General features: G+C 40.6%; 2 protein-coding genes and 1 long non-coding RNA gene across 3 annotated transcripts; all 3 read right to left on the bottom strand.

Moving 5' to 3' along the window:
- Positions 1-1,422: 1,422 nt before the first annotated feature.
- LOC103522627 lies at positions 1,423-16,414 on the bottom strand. Its single transcript, XM_026832671.1, has 7 exons — positions 16,384-16,414; positions 13,950-14,215; positions 13,455-13,603; positions 12,944-13,095; positions 2,734-2,996; positions 1,924-2,123; positions 1,423-1,467 (listed from the first exon to the last, which is right to left on the bottom strand). Exons 1-7 carry the CDS (start codon positions 16,410-16,412, stop codon positions 1,423-1,425), a joined length of 1,104 nt encoding a protein of 367 aa, XP_026688472.1. The 5' UTR covers positions 16,413-16,414.
- On the bottom strand, positions 5,336-6,683 carry LOC103522530. Its single transcript, XR_542009.2, has 3 exons — positions 6,642-6,683; positions 5,756-5,841; positions 5,336-5,358 (listed from the first exon to the last, which is right to left on the bottom strand). It is a non-coding gene; the product is annotated as an uncharacterized LOC103522530 (long non-coding RNA).
- Positions 16,415-16,538: 124 nt separating the features above from the next.
- On the bottom strand, positions 16,539-18,680 carry LOC113472887. The gene is made up of 5 exons (XM_026832675.1): positions 18,567-18,680; positions 17,834-17,956; positions 17,299-17,442; positions 16,938-16,998; positions 16,539-16,681 (listed from the first exon to the last, which is right to left on the bottom strand). Exons 1-5 carry the CDS (start codon positions 18,678-18,680, stop codon positions 16,539-16,541), a joined length of 585 nt encoding a protein of 194 aa, XP_026688476.1.
- Between the last annotated feature and the right edge of the window lie 1,151 nt (positions 18,681-19,831).

The following is a 19,831-nucleotide window of genomic DNA, read 5'->3' on the forward strand; positions in this document are numbered from 1 at the left end:
GAGATTTTTTGATTCTTTTCTTTTTACTTCTGTGAGAGTAAAGGGACATTTCAGTCTGAATCTTGCAGTATAAGGGTTAATAATAATAATAGTGCTTATTTATACTGCTCGCATAGGACTGAAAAGTCCCTTTACTCCAGCAGTAGGCTACTACTTTTATTGTGGTCAAATTCTCAAATTATATTGAGGATAAAATTCCATACCTCGGCTGGGATTGAACCCACGCCCTCCTGTTTACCACCTAACTTGTACATCTTACCTGTATACCTAACTTGTACATGTTACCTGTATAACTTGTACATCTGATCTAGCTGTGGTTTGGACAGGGAGGTCGAGTATTCATTCTTCAGCTGATTACGAAACTTCTTATCCAAAGCTTTATCCTTTACCACGAAACTTTCGTAGTTGCTTTTGCATTCGGCCAGAGTAGTTTGCAGATGATTCACCACAGACATTGCCACCGGCAGCTCTTGCTGTTCTAGGAACGTCAGAGTGTCCCTGTAGCGGAGAGGAAATCGGTTATGATGTCACAGAAGAATGTCATTGTTGTTCGATAAAGGAGGATTGTAATAACGGAAGTCTTATTGTCCCCCAACCCCAAGAGGCTTTCTCCTATCCTGTCTTCCTTGTCTGTTCGCTTTCGGAACAATACGACCAATGAAAATTAAGAATCCCACAAACAGCACCTCACAAACCGTTTCCAATGTCAAGAGGCTACCGTGAAGTCCAAGAAAAAATTGGCCCCCAAAACGGCCGACTCCAAGGAAAATGGAAATTCAACATTCCAAACCCACCTATCCTTAGGAACATTGTTTGTTACTGGATGGATGGGCAGTGTGTGCCGTTCTTGTACGAATGTGAAAATGAAGATCATAAAAAAATTCACCCGCGCGGGAATCGAACCAACGACCTAGCGATACAAGACCGATTACTCACTGCAGTTGAGCATAGTCTTCATCTATAGCATAGGCTTCCTTACTGTGACACATAATCCTCAATATCTTGAGATGTTCTTGATGAATGGCTTGCTCTATCTTGAGCTTAGTAGAGTACAGGGTGAAGAGATTATCATCGAACTTTTGAATCGATTCCTGTAAGAGGCATTCAAATATTTTGAAGTAAATAAAAGAAGAGAAAAATACCTACTTCGTTTTTTTTCTTTTCTTTTTTAAAGAGGTTTGACAGAGGGAACTCAATCGTCCTAAGGTCTTATCGTCCCGAAATCGAACAGAGAAGGATAGGAGAAAGCCAGCCGTTCCGAGAACGAACATTATCCGTTCAGGATGCGAGAACGAACGTTATCCGTTCAGGATAAAATCCACCCCGGGCGGGAATTGAACCCACGTCCGTGCGCTTACAAGGCAGACAAGCTACCAACCAAGCTATCTAGGCTGGCTACTTCGGGTGAAGGAAGGCCCCTATCTAGGATTTTAGGGAGGGGACAGAATCCAAAGGGTGACTTGGGCCCTGAAAGTAAAATTTTCAATTGATTTTTTCAATTTAAAACCAGATTTTATCAGTACAGTAGAACCTCGATTATTTCAACCTCCTTATATCAACTCTCTATTATTTCAACTCCAAAAATCGGGGTTTTTCCCTATTTTTCAAGGAAATCCTACTCTATCAGAGGAACAGATCATCGAAAGTGTTCAGATTTGATTTTTGCTTTTTTCTCGAAAAAAGATTGTACCTTGGAACGGCTCTCGTAATAATTCAAGGTACATTCTTTTACGCTCATGCCTATCCAGGAACGAAAAATTTCGTTCAAAAACCGCCCTGACCGGGATTCGAACCCAGAACGTCCAGGTTGAGTCAGTGTTCCTGACCACTCAGCCACAGAGGTGGGCTAAGGTGAAAAGGCTATATTGTAAAACAGATAATTAATGATTTGATTGATTGATTTTTCTCATTTATATGACTTACATAGACGGCTCGTGTCTTGACTTTCATCGCGTCCCAGCACAGACGTCGTATCAGATCTCTCTGGTGTTTCCACGACTCTATCAACTCTTCATGCGTCATTCTGTACGCTTCACATGCTCCCTGAGCCGCCTCTAAAGCGCGAGCTTTCCTCTCCGCGTTTATATCAAATTCAATCAGGTCTAGCCTCTCTTCTGACGGACCTGGGAATCAAAAGCCGCCATGAAATCAAATTCATGGTATAATACAAGTTAGTAATATCTTTGCACTAAAAGAAATTGAAAGACCAGAGGTCATATTGAACAAGACTCTTTTGGTTTAGGTTTGATAGAGGGCACTGTAACTGCCAAGGTCTTATCGTCCCGAAAGTGAAGAGAGAAGGAAGACAGGATAGGAGAAAGCCAGCCGTTCCGAGTAAAATATTATCTGTTCTGTTTACGATCCGGCCTGGGCGGGAATCGAACCCACCCCTTAGCGCTTACATAGGAGAAGTTCTACCTTCCAAGCTAACTAGGCTGGCTTCTGAGCTTACTGGGTTGTTTGTAGTTGAGTATTGATTTTAAACGTTTTAGATAAAGTTATTTATCAATTATCAAATTACCAGTTATATTCTTATCAAGGAGGGCTTGCACTTTCAGCTGCACGATACGAAAGTCTCGGTGAAGTTCGGCCTATTGAGATATTGGGAAAAATCCTACAATGCTGCAGTGAGCACCAAAGTTGTGATATAATAACACAAAGAAACTGCATTTACATTTACATTTTTTACATAAAGTTATCAAATTATCAGATTACCATCAATTATCAAATTACCAGTTATATTCTTATCAAGGAGGGCTTGCACTTTCAGCTGCACGATACGAAAGTCTCGGTGAAGTTCGGCCAGTTTCGTGCGGTACTTGATCTTGTCTTCGTTAACTTTCTCATTCTGTTTGAACTCCAACCAGGAGAGGTTGTGAAAGCTGAGTTTATCCTCTAGCTCGGCTAGGAGGGGGAATGGAACATCCAGGGCCCGAGGAGGGGAGGGGGCGTGGGGTGAAGGGGGGTCATGTTTGGGTTCCACTGAGGGGCGCTGCCTGGGGGGGGGGATTATGAGTTTATACCCACAGCGTTGGTGTTCCAAGTCGACCTTTTCTAGTTGTTGTTGTTGTTGTAGCGGCTTTAGCTTTTGCCTAATGGTGATGGAAGATTAAAGAGGAGATATCTTTTTGTATCTACCATTCACCGGGGTGTTGGTCTCTAGCCTGATGTAGCTTCGATCTGTAACCTTTTTTTCAAGAGGTTGAATCACTGTGCAATGTGGGAGGAAGCACTGTGCAATGTACCTTCCTCTTTTAAAGAGGAAGGTACATTGTACCGTTGCACCTTTGGTATGTTTGGCAACGTAGCCCACTTTTTTGATGACTCATTGCTCTCATATTCATCTGGATCGACAATAAGAAGCCATTATACCTGTACGCCAGCAGGCGTCTCATCAGCTCTCGGAGTCACCAATCGAACCAGCGGTCTCTCGTATGTGAGGCCATCATCCGTCGCGGCCTCTTGTGGTGGATTTTCAAACTTCTCCAACGCTCTCATGTCCCACGGATAGAAAGATTTTGTGACAATTCGTGCATCGAACTCTTTTCGCTCAATCAGTTTATTGTAGCGTGCTGTGGTCTGAGGGTCGGGCTGAGGAAATCCAAAATTCTCGACCTGAAGGTTCGGCCTGTCTATACCCTGTCGAGGGAGATAACGGTCCAAAATCTTGATTAATAGAGGTCCAAAGCTCTTCTATGGAGAAAAAACAAGCTGGGCCCATCCCTCCGGGAATTTTTTAGCCCGTAGTTTATTCGATCGTGGTTAAAGAATACCTATGTACCTGCCTCGGTGGTGTAGTGGTCAAGGCGCTCGCCTGGTAAACAGGAGGGCGTGGGTTCAATCCCAGCCGAGGTATGGAATTTTGATTTTTCCTTAATTTTTCAATTGCTTTTTTCTCGAAAAAAGATTGTACCTTGGAACCGCTTTCGTATTAATTCAATGCACATTCTTTTACGCTCATGCCTACCCAGGGATGGAAAATTTCGTTCAAAAACCGCCCTGACCGGGATTCGAACCCAGAACGTCCAGGTTGAGAGTCAGTGTTCCTGACCACTCAGCCACAGAGGTGGGCTAAGGTGAAAAGGCTATATTGTAAAACAGATAATTAATGATTTGATTGATCCCCGCGAATTTGATGGCACATTCGTCTCTTTTGACAAACAAATTGGTGGATTTCACCAACGACTTAATGAGAGATTTTACTAATGGGAGAATTTTCAACCACCCAAAAAGGAATTTTTAATGATACAAACAGGAGTTTTCAAAAACTCATCACTAAAACTTTTTGGATCATTAAAAACTTTTTTTTGGACGATTAAAAACTCCTTTTTGGATCATTAAAAAATCTTCCAAAAACTTTTTTTTTTTTGACGATTAAAAACTCCTTTTCGGATCATTAAAAATTCTTCCATGAGTGAAATCTCTCATTAAGTCATTGGTGAAACCCAACATTATTTTGGTAAAGGAGGCTCTATTGTATCTTTGTTATACCTGTTCATATTTGAAGTATCTAAAGAACATCAGAAGAGCTATTGTATCTTTGTTATATCTGTTCATATTTGAAGTATCTGCAGAACATCAGAAGAGCCATTGTATCTTTGTTATACCTGTTCATATTTGAAGTATCTACAGAACATCAGAAGAGCTATTGTATCTTTGTTATACCTGTTCATATTTGAAGTATCTACAGAACATCAGAAGAGCCATTGTATCTTTGTTATACCTGTTCATAATATTTGAAGTATCTACAGAACATCAGAAGAGCTATTGTATCTTTGTTATACCTGTTCATATTTGAAGTATCTACAGAACATCAGAAGGAATTGGCATGCGCAAGCCAGTTTGTGCAAATGGCTTGAACTTGTAAACTCAACTTAAGAGATTTGCAGCCCGACTTCATTTTTTGCCTGACGATGATACCGTGAGTGACGTCGAAAGCTCATGAAATAATAATACATAATTATCTTCTTCTTAGCCTTTTACTACATAGGGTTGGGGTTTCTTGTCTAGATGAAAGTACATGGTCAGAGCGACATAAAACCATTGAAAAAAAAAAAAAAAAAAAAAAAATCAGTGACGTAGGTATATAATTTTTCAGGCCTCTCCCTCGCAAGGGTTTGGGGCCCCCAAGTCAATAACAGATTCACAAGGGGGTGGGAGGGGGGGTTGTGGATGCTCCAAATTATAGGCAGATACTTTTTGGTTAAAGGAACTTTTAAGTCCAATGCTGACAGTATGAAGGTATATTTCCTTAACCCAGTTGTACATGGAAATGTGTGGCAATGTGGCATCCCTACTAAAAAAAAAAAAAAAAAAAAAAAAAAAAAAAAAAAAAGAGATGTAGGGACTGACTGGAAGCTGGAGAAACAAGGAGACAATATAGCTTTGAAGAAGCAACCTCCGTGCCCGAGTGGGTATCACACTAGGCTTGCACGCAGGAGGCCCGGGTTCGATTCCCGGCGGAACCGAAGTTTTTTTCGGCTCTGTGCTTGGAGTTCGGGGTACATTCAGCCTCGTGAGGACAATTGAGTAGCTACTTTAATCGAGTAGCGAACAGTGGCGGCATTACCAGTGTAAAATGATTATTGAAATATGGAAATTGATTGCAAAGGAGGCACTTAGTAATGTTGTGATATCCACAAAAGTTGAGAAAAAGCTTTGCTTTACCACAAAGAATTTGGGAGATAATACAAGTTCAACAAGTTTAGAATCAAATTAGAAAACGCCATCAACTATGCATGATCAGTTATCTCACCTCTTCATCCAAAACTTCCAGGATCATTTCCACAAGTTCCTCTTGAGTCATCTTCACTTCAGATCTGGGCAGTTCAGGATACGAACCTGTTCAACGTATAGGTATGTTACTTTAGGTCTAAGACAAGTGCCTACTGTTGTTATTATTATTTTTGCGATTTATTGACTCGTTAGTACAGTGCGACAGCGATCGCGAAGGGCATCCACTCGGAAAATTTTGTTTAGCCAAAACCAGTTGGCCTCAAAGCGATCACTCTAAAGCTGATTGAGAGGCCGACGACAAACGGCCGACCATCTGAAATGGGAAAAGGCGAAGAAAAAGAAGACGGACTCGTTAGTACAAAGTAAAATCAAAATCTTCTGATTTCTGAAAAGGTTATGGGTAAAAAAAAACTCACTTCTATACAGGATACCTAATTCTTCTAGGTCTGTCTTAGGTTCGATTGCCCTTCCTCTCTTCCTTTTTGGGACTCTCCACTGTTAAAGTTCCCTCTGAAATGTTCTTTTAGTTTTGCTTTTGGTTGCTTTGGTCAATGTTAGTTCGATTTAAAGCATTGCCCAAAAAGGTCCGACCTTGGTAAACCAGTTTTTTTTTTTTTTTTTTTTTTGGTTTGTAAACCAGTTTTTTTTTTTTTTTTTTTGTTTTTTGGCTTTTTGGTTCTCTGGACAAATTTGCACTACCATTTTCGTGTTCCTGGTAAAAAGACCTTTAATTTGATATATAGGTCGACCAGGTTTGGATAAGTCCTTCTATGGGGACAGAGTGACAGACAGACGACAGCGAAGCGAATACAATAGTCCGTCCCTTATACCTTTTTATTACTATTGTAATAATAAAGGGAGGACGGACTAAAAAGGAGCATAAAACAAGGTTAATTCAAGCTTACTATTGCAAGGGAACACCAGATCTTGTTGAATGTCTCTCAGCCGTGACAGACGATACCGAAGCGAATACAATAGTCCGTCCCTTATAACTTTTTATTACTATTGTAATAATAAAGGAAGGACGGACTAAAAAGGAGCATAAAACAAGGTTAATTCAAGCTTACTATTGCAAGGGAACACCAGATCTTGTTGAATGTCTCTCAGCCTCGCTGTTTGCTGATGTATCAGGTCGATTGTTTGCTCCTTGGTTTTAAACAACTGATCAAACTCTTCGTTGAAGTGAAGACGAAGATTTTCAGTCACTTTCTGGAATCAACGGGAGAAAAACAATTATCCTATTTAAAAGAAGAATTCCCTTAAAGTACCCAAGTACCTACTTACAGAGTTATATTCCGAAAAATCCCCGTGTTAATACCTACTCGTAAAATGAATAAATACGTTTTTGCCTCTTTAATCTTTAAACTTAAGTCAAGTAATATAGGTAACATTTAAGGTTAGCTCGCATGGTCTCTGCACCCAACTGTTACACTAGACTCAAGTGGTTTGTGTGGTAGCATGCCCATCCCGTAGTATGTCTCTCATCAGATGTGCGAGACGAGAAAATACTTCCCATTCAGGTGCTGGGTCTACACGAGAACACAAGGAGCTCAAGTAGTGGAGGGAGGGTACCCTATACCTATACCTCATGTGTTATAAAAGCGTATCCTTAAAAAAATGTAAAAAAATCCGCCACGTTGTGTTCATAAGAGTGGCGCAAATTTCAAATTTTGAAAACCATCGGGTCTAGCGTACTTATATTTTATATTACAGGATCCATGCGAGAACACCAGAACCCGTTGAAATATTTGCAATCAAAATACGAGTGCTTTTTTTTTCTTCTGGGATTCGAAGGGTCTTGTACCCTAGGGAAATGTGCTTACCTTCAGTAGAATAATTTCATCCTTAGCTAGGAGATCGCTGGTCCAAATATTGAACTGATCTGCATGATGCTGACTCAAATCTAGGAACCTGTAACTTACTGAGCCAAACCATTCGTTCCGAACACAAAATCAAGAAACAAAGAAGAAGAAATTTGAATCATGAAGAAGAATACAAAACATACCTATAACAAATAGTTCGTGAAAAGTACAAAAGTACTTACAGGGGAACATGATAAGTTTAGGGATTGGATTTATTCAAGAAAAAACTTGTATACCTTACCTGTAAAACTTGTACATCTTACCTGTATAACTTGTACAATGTACATCTTACCTGTATAACTTGTACATCTTACCTGTATAACTTGTACAAGATAGATAAATAAATATTGAAAAATTAGCTTAGTTGGTAGTGCGTCTGCCTTGTAAGCGCTAGGCCGCGGGTTCGATTCCCGCCCGGGGCGGATTTTATCCGCGTCTGCAGGCAAGAAGCTGGTGGCGTGAGGATTGATAATGTGTTCTGCCATTTCACACCAGATGTCGGGACAGGAGATTATTTTCAGCTTGGGCATTTTCCTGTAATGTCACGGGGTTCGAACACAAAATCAAGAAACAAAGAAGAAGAAATTTGAATCATGAAGAAGAATACAAAACATACCTATAACAAATAGTTCGTGAAAAGTACAAAAGTACTTACAGGGGAACATGATAAGTTTAGGGATTGGATTTATTCAAGAAAAAACTTGTATACCTTACCTGTAAAACTTGTACATCTTACCTGTATAACTTGTACATCTTACCTGTATAACTTGTACATCTTACCTGTATAACTTGTACATCTTACCTATATAACTTGTACACCTTACCTGTATAACTTGTACATCTTACCTGTATAACTTGTACATCTTACCTCTATAACTTGTACATCTTACCTGTATAACTTGTACATCTTACCTGTATACCTAACTTGTACATCTTACCTGTATAACTTACCTTACCTATATTACTTGTACATCTTACCTGTATAACTTGTACACCTTACCTGTATAACTTGTACACCTTACCTATATTACTTGTACATCTTACCTGTATAACTTGTACACCTTACCTGTATAACTTGTACACCTTACCTATATTACTTGTACATCTTACCTGTATAACTTGTACACCTTACCTGTATAACTTGTACACCTTACCTATATTACTTGTACATCTTACCTGTATAACTTGTACACCTTACCTGTATAACTTGTACACCTTACCTATATTACTTGTACATCTTACCTGTATAACTTGTACACCTTACCTGTATAACTTGTACACCTTACCTATATTACTTGTACATCTTACCTGTATAACTTGTACATCTTACCTGTATAACTTGTACACCTTACCTGTATAACTTGTACACCTTACCTATATTACTTGTACATCTTACCTGTATAACTTGTACACCTTACCTGTATAACTTGTACACCTTACCTATATTACTTGTACATCTTACCTGTATAACTTGTACACCTTACCTGTATAACTTGTACACCTTACCTATATTACTTGTACATCTTACCTGTATAACTTGTACACCTTACCTGTATAACTTGTACACCTTACCTATATTACTTGTACATCTTACCTGTATAACTTGTACACCTTACCTGTATAACTTGTACACCTTACCTATATTACTTGTACATCTTACCTGTATAACTTGTACACCTTACCTGTATAACTTGTACACCTTACCTATATTACTTGTACATCTTACCTGTATAACTTGTACATCTTACCTGTATAACTTGTACACCTTACCTGTATAACTTGTACACCTTACCTATATTACTTGTACATCTTACCTGTATAACTTGTACACCTTACCTGTATAACTTGTACACCTTACCTATATTACTTGTACATCTTACCTGTATAACTTGTACACCTTACCTGTATAACTTGTACACCTTACCTATATTACTTGTACATCTTACCTGTATAACTTGTACACCTTACCTGTATAACTTGTACACCTTACCTATATTACTTGTACATCTTACCTGTATAACTTGTACACCTTACCTGTATAACTTGTACACCTTACCTATATTACTTGTACATCTTACCTGTATAACTTGTACACCTTACCTGTATAACTTGTACACCTTACCTATATTACTTGTACATCTTACCTGTATAACTTGTACATCTTACCTGTATAACTTGTACACCTTACCTGTATAACTTGTACACCTTACCTATATTACAGAATCAAAAGCCGCCATGAAATCAAATTCATGGTATAATACAAGTAATACCTTTGCACTAAAAGAAATTGGAAGACCAGAGATCATTATGAACAAGACTCTTTTGTTTTAGGTTTGATAGAGGGCACTGTAACTGCCAAGGTCTTATCGTCCCGAAAGTGAAGAGAGAAGGAAGACAGGGATGGGAGAAAGCCAGCCGTTCCGAGTAAAATATTATCTGTTATGTTTACGATCCAGCCCGGGCGGGAATCGAACCCACCCCTTAGCGCTTACATAGGAGAAGTTCTACCTTTCAAGTTAACTAGGCTAGATTTATTTATTTATTTATTTTTTGTTAACCGCAACTAGCGCTTATAATCGCGCTAAATAGGCTGGCGACCTTAGATTTTAAAAGCGACAATCCCCACCAAAACGAACCAATTTCGCAAGGCGGAGATGTAATGAACGAAGTGCAACGATGTTTTTTGCGACCTAGCACTTATAAATGTAAATGCAGTTTCTTTGTGTTATTTTATCACAACATTGGTGCTCAATGCAGCATCGTAGGAGTTTTCCCAATATCTCAATAATACCAACATTCAATGTTTACCTACTATGCTGGCACCGGTCGCTATGTGCATTTATATGTCATAGCTACTCATTTTCCTCACGAGGCTGAGCGGGCCCCGCAACATCCAGTCACGGAGTCAATCATTTGTTTGATACAAATTTCTTGACCCCGCCGGGAATCGAACCGGGGTCTCCCGCGTGCAGGGCAGTGACCACTACGCCATAGGAGCTGACCGACCTAGTACTTATAAGGCAGACGCGCTACCTTCCAAGCTAACTAGTCTGGCTCTTGAGCTTACTGGGTCGTTTGTAGTTGTGTATTGATTTTAAACCTTTTAAATAAAGTTATCAAACCTTGCACGCGGGAGACCCGGGTTCGATTCCCGGCGGGGTCAAGAAATTTGTATCAAGCAAATGATTGACTCCGTGACTGGATGTTGATGGGAAGCATTGTGTCTCTTTTCGCCAATCCGATGACGGACATACTACGGAATGGGCATGCTACGACACATACCACACGTGTCTAATGTAGCAGTTATTTCATTGCTACGAATAAAAACGGCGGCAAAACACTTTTTTTTTTTTCAGAAAAAAAGTCAGAAATTTTCCGCGCCGTCCGGGATTTGAACCCGAGATAAATTACTTACCAGGCCATCTCTACCATAGCACAGGACTTGATCTCCGTAGATTCTGGTTTGAAATTCACGCAGCTGTTGGGTTGAGTTGAGGATTTTGCAGATTTGTAAGTTCTGAAGAAGATGAAATATGAAGTTGTACTGTTAAATTCCGGATTCAGCTGTCCCAATAAGAACGAAAGATTTGATTTTTGGATCATTAAAAAATCTTCCATGAGTGAAATCTCTCATTAAGTCATTGGTGAAACCCAACATTATTTGGTAAAGGAGGCTCTATTGTATCTTTGTTATACCTGTTCATATTTGAAGTATCTACAGAACATCAGAAGACGGGACCGTGGTAGAAGGGCCATCAGCTCAAGAGAACATCAGAAGAGCTATTGTATCTTTGTTATACCTGTTCATATTTGAAGTATCTACAGAACATCAGAAGAGCTATTGTATCTTTGTTATACCTGTTCATATTTGAAGTATCTACAGAACATCAGAAGACGGGACCGTGGTAGAAGGGCCATCAGCTCAAATTTGGTGGGCACTTCGTATATCCTCAACAAATGTTGGACAGATCTGGAGAACAAAATATACAAAAAAAAATTTGGACCGATTGCAATATGTACTTTCATTACTAGTATAGCTCCGCTATACTGTAGTAATAGAAAGTAATATTACGAATAGTAGAATGAACTAAAAAAATATTGCCTCGGCGGTGTAGTGGTCAACACGCTCGCCTGGTAAACAGGCGAGCGTGGGTTCAATCCCAGCCGAGGCATGGAATTTTATGCTCATTTATTTGAGAATTTGACCACATAAAAATGGAGCTCCAAGCCAAGGGTTAGGTGGTAGAGAACGCCTCTGGCGTTAACCTCGCCTAGTGGTCGAACCTGCCTACCTACCGAAGAACTTGAACGAGCGAAAAGTCGAGCAGAGAATACTGGAATATTGTGTTTCCCCCGGGCTCAGCAAACTGGGAGTCTTGCACCAGAACAAATAGGTAGTGAGCAGATTCCATACAGAACGAGAGAATGCGATGTGCGATCCGAGTCCACGACAGATCCGAGAAGGAGCTCTGTGAATTATTGAGGAAGTAATAGGGTAGTACGATAAGTTTAAAGCCACTGTATAGGCAAGAAAAACGGCGCGTTTTACCGCCATTTTTATTTCGCATCAATGAAAAAATTGCTTCGTTAGACTCATTTCTCTCCAAGAGGTTTGATAGAGGGAACTGTAACTGATGCTAGGGTCTTATTGCCCTGAAACCAAAAAGAGAAAAAGACAGGATAGGAGAAAACCAGCCGTTCCGAGAATCGAACCTTATCCATTAAAGATTTCCCCCCCCCCCCGCTTACTACAAAATTTTTATGAGTGGATGCCTTTCGAACTCAAATTTTGCGATTTCTTTAGCGAGGGAATATTCAGGCTGGTCGACTCCCGGCCGCTAACGGTCACTACTCGAAGTAGCTACTCAGTTGTCTTCACAATGTTGAATAAACCCCGTGCTCCAAGCACAGAGCTGGAAGAAATTTAATTCGACTCTAACGGGAATTGAGCCCGAGACTTTGGGTGTACAAGCCTAGAGTGATTATCCACTTGGACACAAAGGGAAAAGAGATAGGAGTATAAAATAGTCGGTAATTTGTAAATAAAAGATGGGGGAAAAATCAACAATGAAACTCACTTGAGCCTGGTGCAGATGAGTGTAGTAGAATATCCCAAGCTGACAATGTGCCCGTGCTTGCTGAGAACCCCTGTTTTGACGCCGCGGTTTTTCCAGTGGTAAAGAAATTAAATTCGACCCGAACGGGAATTGAGCCCGAGACTTTGGGTGTACAATTATATAGAGTGATTATCCACTTGGACACAAAGGGAAAAGAGATAGAAGTATAAAATAGTCGGTAATTTGTAAATAAAAGATAGAGGAAAAAATCAACAAAATGAAACTCACTTGAGCCTGGTACAGATGAGTGTAGTAGAATATCCCAAGCTGACAATGTGCCCGTGCTTGCTGAGAACCCCTGTTTTGACGCCGCGGTTTTTCCAGTGGTGCTCAACTTGGGTACACTCCACTCTCCCATCTTTCATACTGAGTAGACTCACCTATAACCAAATAAGGAGTCATGCCCGTATTAGAATTTCACCATAAAAAGAAGAAGAAGAAGAAAAAAAAAAAGAAAAAAAAAAATGCACTCGTATTTCGATTGCAAATATTTCAATGGGTTACTTTCTGGTGTTCTCGTGTTGACCCAGCACATAAGTGGGAAGCATTGTGTCTCTTTTCGCCAATCTGATGACGGACATACTACGGGATGGGCATGCTGCGACACAGACCACACGAGTCTAATGTAGCAGTTATTTCATTGCTACGAATAAAAACGGCGGTAAAACACTTTTTTTCAGAAAAAAAGTCAGAAATTTTCCGCGCCGTCCGGGATTTGAACCCGACATAAATTACTTACCAGGCCATCTCTACCATAGCACAGGACTTGATCTCCGTAGATTCTGGTTTGAAATTCACGCAGCTGTTGGGTTGAGGGTAACCCTTTCAGTGCCACAATACATTCGTTCTCCGAGAACTCTAGGAACATGAACTCCCCCAGCTTGTTATCTGTAAGGACAAGAAGTGAAAAATTTAGGTAAAACTCGGATAAAATCTGCTCCAAGAACCCGCGACCTAGCGCTTACAATATGTATACCTCCTTATTGCTTGGAAAAGCTATTCATTCATCGTCAGGGTAGAAAGAATAAATCGTTTTTCTTAGAAGTCAGTATTGACTTCGGAAAAAAACGCTTTTGTTAATCTGTTATTTCATCACCATCCTCATCATTGTCAACCATACATATATTATCTATCCACTGCTGGATGAAGGTTTCTTCCAAGTTTTTTCCAAACAAATCTATCTTCTGCTGTTTTCTTCCAATTATTACCGGTAATCAAGATATAGGTCACTTACCAGAGAGGACCGAAATGGTTTCAAAGCCGGGAAAGGATTTCACCAGGAGTCTCGGCTTGGTGGCCGCTTTTTCCGCGAATGCAAACAGTGGAGCCGCGACATAGCCGGCCAAACATTGAACACCGAGGCCGTTGGCTTTGGTGCTGGCCTCGTAATCAATCCGGGGCCCGTCTGGAGGGAAGAAGAGAATGTAGGAACAGGAGTGAAGGGCGATCACATCCGGGCCTACGACAGCGATGGACTGAAATCCGCCGGGCTTTATCCATCTGAAACATGGCAATTGAGAGGTTGGTGGTTCGAGTCCAAATGGAGTCTTAAAATTTAGGCGTAGTGTGTTCATTTTCAAGGATTAACATTTGTAACAAGCCTTTATGGGCGGATTTCACCTATATTTTTTCAGCACTTAGAAGGCTTGTTAAGTTTCATTGGATCTGTATAGGCTTAACCTTGTGGAGTCTTAAAATTTAGGCGTAGTGTGTTCATTTTCAAGGATTTACATTTGTGACAAGCCTTTATGGGCGGATTTCACCTATATTTTTTCAGTATTTAGAAGGCTTGTTAAGTTTCATTGGATCTGTATAGGCTTAACCTTAACAGGGCTGTTAGAGGCTAAACAGTAAGTTGAAACTTACCCTTGGCTGAATCTAATTCAAAGTCCTTTCTAATTAGGTACACATTTTTAGCTCAGAGCAAACTAACGTAGGTAGATAGAGAATACTCACTCAACATTCGCACATTTTTGTTGAACCATGTTCAAACTTTAAGCGGACACAGAATATTCCTACACCATAACATAAGTCAAATGAAAATGACTGTAATTTTACAAGAGATAAATAGAAAGTAATAATAAACTGAAATAAATTGAAACTACGGGAAACTGGGAAACACACTCGAGAAAACTCAGGGTTTCTCCTTGGAGAGAAACAAATCATTTTGTTTATGCGTTACCATGACGACTAAGTAGGATAGCATCATGCTTTTTCTAAAGGTAGAGACACGCTATCCTCACGCCACTTGAGCTCATGTGACGTGAGAGCAGTGTAGCTATCGTAAACGAAATCACATAGGCCTATGTATGATTTTTTTTTTTATTCGCCCTTCTGTGGCACCATTCCTGGCCGCTTAACCCGCTAAAAAATCTCCCCGCTCTTCTTTCTTGGTCCCGGAACTTTTCTGTTATGACTTCGGGAATGTATGGGTATTAAGGGAGAACCTTGAATCACATATTTGAGTCCCCATGAGCTCACGTGACGTGAGGGCAGTGTGCTTCTACCTTAGGAGGTTGGATAGCGGGAACTGTGACTACTATATCGTCTTATCGCCCCGAAAGCGAAGAGAGAAGGAAGACAGGATAGGATAAAGCTAGTCGTTCCGAGAACGAACCTTATCCGCAGGATAAAATCCGCCCCGGGCGGGAATCAAACCCACGACTTAGCACTTACAAGGTAGAAAAGCTTGGACTTCGTTTGTTCAATTACTCATAGCGGGTCAAACAGTCACGGTTGTGAAGTTACCGCTTTACGGTTCTTCTTCTCCTTGTACGTCTTCTTCTTCTTCTTCTCCTGCTCCTCCTTGTTCTTGTTGTACTTCTTCTTCCTCTTCTTCTACTTAAAACTTATAGGTAGGCTTCTATTTCCAACTTATTCATAGAGCTCGGTAAGTTCAGAATTAATTTCCCATTGTGTTTCGGTCATGTAGAGTGCTAGCAATTCTCACACTCTTCATACTGTACTTAGCGCATTATCTACTAAACTAGGGTAAGTGTACCATTTCTGTGGAAAGATGGCAAAACACGATAACCAACATTTTTCAAATTTTACAGGAGAGCAAAAAAACGTTTTTTTCAACATGAAAAAAAATAGGTTAAGGCCAGTCAGTCACTATCAGACTTGACAGGTCACCTACTCAGATCCGCCTGTCAGGTCTAGAAATGAGAAAATAGGTTAAGGTCAGCCACTGATTATCAGGTAGACTTGACAGGTACACCTCATTAGGTTCGCCTGTCAGGTCTACCTGATACCTGATGAGCACATAGACTATCAGGTAGACCTGACAGGTACGGCTGAAAAGATCCGCCTGTCAGGTCTACCTGCAGACCTGATGAGCACACACACTATAAGGTGCCTGATCAGGTGTACCTGTCAGGTCTACCTAATAATAATAGTGCTTATTTATACTGCTCGCATAGGACTGAAAAGTTCCTTTACTCCAGCAGTAGGCTATTACTATTATTGTGGTCAAATTCTCAAATTATATTGAGGATAAAATTCCATACCTCGGCTGGGATTGTTAACCTTAACAGGGCTGTTAGAGGCTAAACAGTAAGTTGAAACTTACCCTTGGCTGAATCTAATTCAAAGTCCTTTCTAATTAGGTACCTAATACCTACACATTTTTAGCTCAGAGCAAATTAACGTAGATAGAGAATACTCACTCGACATTCGCACATTTTTGTTGAACCATGTTCAAACTTTGTAATTCTAAATGAGCTGTGCTAACCCCTATACTTCCTGTCCTTCTTCTGTCTTCGATTTCTGGATGACAAGACCTCTGTTACAGGATGCCTTCATCAAATCTCTTTAAAGAAATCTACAAGATATCATTGAATAATGTAATGTGAATGCTTACCAATTTCCCACTGCTAAGGAGCCAAATGCACAGTTCTTGCTTTGTGTTCAAAGTGACCACATGGGTTTCGTCAGGTTCCAGGAGCACCAAAGTGGTGAAGCCACCTGGCCTAAGAAATGCTGGTAATCCTAAATGAGCTCTGCTAACTTCTGTCTTTGATTTCTGGATGACAAGACCTCCGTTACAGGATGCCTTCATCAATTCTCTTTAAAGAAATCTACAATATATCATTGAATAATGTAATGTGAATGCTTACCAATTTCCCACCGCTAAGGAGCCAAATGCACAGTTCTTGCTTTGTGTTCAAAGTGACCACATGGGTTTCGTCAGGTTCCAAGAGCACCAAAGTGGTGAAGCCACAACCAAACTCGTGTAGTGACTCAATAGAGGAAGTCCCTAGGTTGATACTCACTAGACAGCCCTTGAAGGAACAGAGAGACATAGAAAGGGTACGTGTATCAGTAAATGGATGTAAAAAAGGCGCGTTTGGTGTGGTGAAAAACAAATCCTGAGCTTTTTTAGTCCTGCCTTAGAAATTTACCCATTGTATACCTAGAGAGAAACAATCATGAAATTTACTGACAAGACTGTCCAAAGTTGACTACAAAGTTACAAAGACACAGCATACTTTTCAGACAGAATTGTTACGGTCAAAATAAAATTGAAATCTTGTTAAATATTAAATAGATATTTTAAGGGAATGGTGGACCATTCAACCAACCTGATGTGACCAGCCAATCAGAATGTCCGTATCAATCGGGTACAGTGTTACCATTTCTATAACGTGCTCTGATTGGACCAATTCCGACTCCTTGACCCAAACTTGATTCTGGCCTTTAGTGACACTACCCTCTGGAACCCAGAACTGCAAGGGAATATTGAAAAGGAAAGAAATATTTTATTATTTCCTTTTGTTGTTTCAAGGCTAGGTTGCAGGACGGGGTCGAGATTTCGGGTCTTTGCTTGCAGTTCGGGGTGTACTCAGAATAGTCAGAATTGAGTAGCTACTTTAATCGAGTAGCGACCAGTGGCGGTATTACCAGGGTTCGGGGTGCACTCAGCCTCGTAAGGACTATTGAGTAGCTACTTTAATCGATTAGCGACCAGTGGCGGCAATAGTGTAACAAGATTAGTGGAAAAGGGGAATTAATTGCAAAGGATGCATATCCTATTCACTAAAGTTGTGAGAGAAGGCTCTTTTATTTGATTATTATTATTATTATTATTTTCAAGGTCTCTACTGAAAGGTTCATTACCTGAATGTCCCCATTAGCACAGAATATGACAAGGCCTTGTTTGAATCCAATCATATGAGGCTTGTAGGTGCCTTCTACTGACTTGGTTTGAGTTATCAGCCGTACGGGCAGGTCATCATCAATCTAGAAATAAGTAGTACTTATTTGTTATTAAGTACCTACGTTCACATAAGTAGGGTACAATGGAGTAGTGGTCACTGCGCTCGCCTTGCACGTGGGAGACCCGGGTTCGATTCCTGATGGGGTCAAAAAAATTGTACCGTGCAAACTATTGATTAAATGACTCGCTGTTCCGGGGAAAATGAGTAGCTATGGTAATACCATGCCAGCATGGGAAGGTAAACATTGGATGTAGGATTATTGAGATATTTGGGAAATCCTACAGTGCTGCAGTGATCACCAAAGTTGTGATATAATAATACAAAGAAACGGCTTTTATTTTTTTTAGGTAGGGTACAATGTTTTTTTTTTTCTTTTTTTTAAGGAGGTAGATACTGTTTACCTACTAGTCTGACTGGGGGACTTTAAACAGGGAGTAGACCAACCTGAAATGCCTTTGCTAAAGAAATAGTAAAGGTGAGTGCGAAGGGCATCCACTCGTAAAATGTTTGTAGCCAAAACCAAATGTCAGCCCAAAGCAGTCACCCTAGGGCTGATTGAGAGGCGGACGAAAAACGCCGACCCCGTCTGAACACAGGTAAAGGCGAAGAAAAAGAAGATATTGTTCACCTACCCGATACACATTGCATTTCTCATCCAGTAACACCACCACGTTGTCCACAGTCCAGCACACATCCACAAAAAAATCGAAGACAGAAGGAGGACAGGATAGGAGAAAGTCAGACATTCGGAAAACGAAACTTGAAGATAAAGTTCGCCCCGGGGGGGAGTCGAACCTGCCTACCTACCGAAGAACTTGAACGAGAGAAAAGTCGAGCAGGGAATACTGGAATATTGTGTTTCCCCCGGGCTCAGCGAACTGGGAGTCTTGCACCAGGACGAATAGATAGTGAGCAGATTCCATACAGAACGAGAGAATGCGATGTGCGATCCGAATCCACGACAGATCCGAGAAGGAGCTCTGTGAAATATTGAGGAAGTAATAGGGTAGTACGATAAGTTTAAAGCCACTGTATAGGCAAGAAAAAACGGCGCGTTTTACCGCCATATTTATTTCGCATCAATGAAAAGAAACTGCTTCGTTAAGACTCATTTTTCTCCAAGAGGTCTGATAGAGGGAACTGTAACTGATGCTAGGGTCTTATTGCCCTAAAACCAAAGAGAGAAGAAGACAGGATAGGAGAAAACCAGCCGTTCCGAGAATCGAACCTTATCCATTAAAGATTCCCCCCCCCCCCCCCCCGAGCCACACTGATTTGACCTCCGCTTGACCCGGTCACTCGTAGGATTTGCCGATCCAGAGTTAGACCTGACAGCAGAAAATGAGGATTTAGAGAACGAACCTTGTCTGTGTAGGATAAAATCCACTCCGGCCGGGACTCGAAGCCGCGACCTATTGCTCAAAGGCAGATGCACTACCTTGGAGGGTATTAGTTGTATTCGACTGAGTGACTTTTTTCCAGTCATCATAAGAAATTACCCTTTGGACTAGTGGACAATGGCCCCTACCAGTTCAAACTAGCCCAAAGAGAAATTTCGTATGCTGACTGAAAAAATGTCACATAATCGGTCGTCTAATCGAATACAGCTTAGGCTGGCTGGGCCAAACTTTGCTAATAAATTTTCAATAATGTTGAGTTGTCTTTAGGTTCCCTAATCCATTAGATTAACTTTAAACTTAGGCTTGCCAAACGTCCCGAATTGGCCGGGACAGTCCCGAATTTCAGGGGGTGTCCCGGCGTCCCGTTCAGTTTTTCATATTGGGGCGTTTTGTCCCGAATTTCCGTTTTTGTCCCAGAAAAAAATTCGGGACGCGTTTTTTAACTTTAAAATTAGGTACCTCTATAACTGTTAGAGGACACTTCAATAGTGGAGGTC

Source organism: Diaphorina citri, unplaced genomic scaffold (genome assembly GCF_000475195.1).
Source record: "Diaphorina citri unplaced genomic scaffold, Diaci psyllid genome assembly version 1.1 scaffold80, whole genome shotgun sequence".
Lineage (NCBI taxonomy): Eukaryota > Metazoa > Arthropoda > Insecta > Hemiptera > Psyllidae > Diaphorina > Diaphorina citri.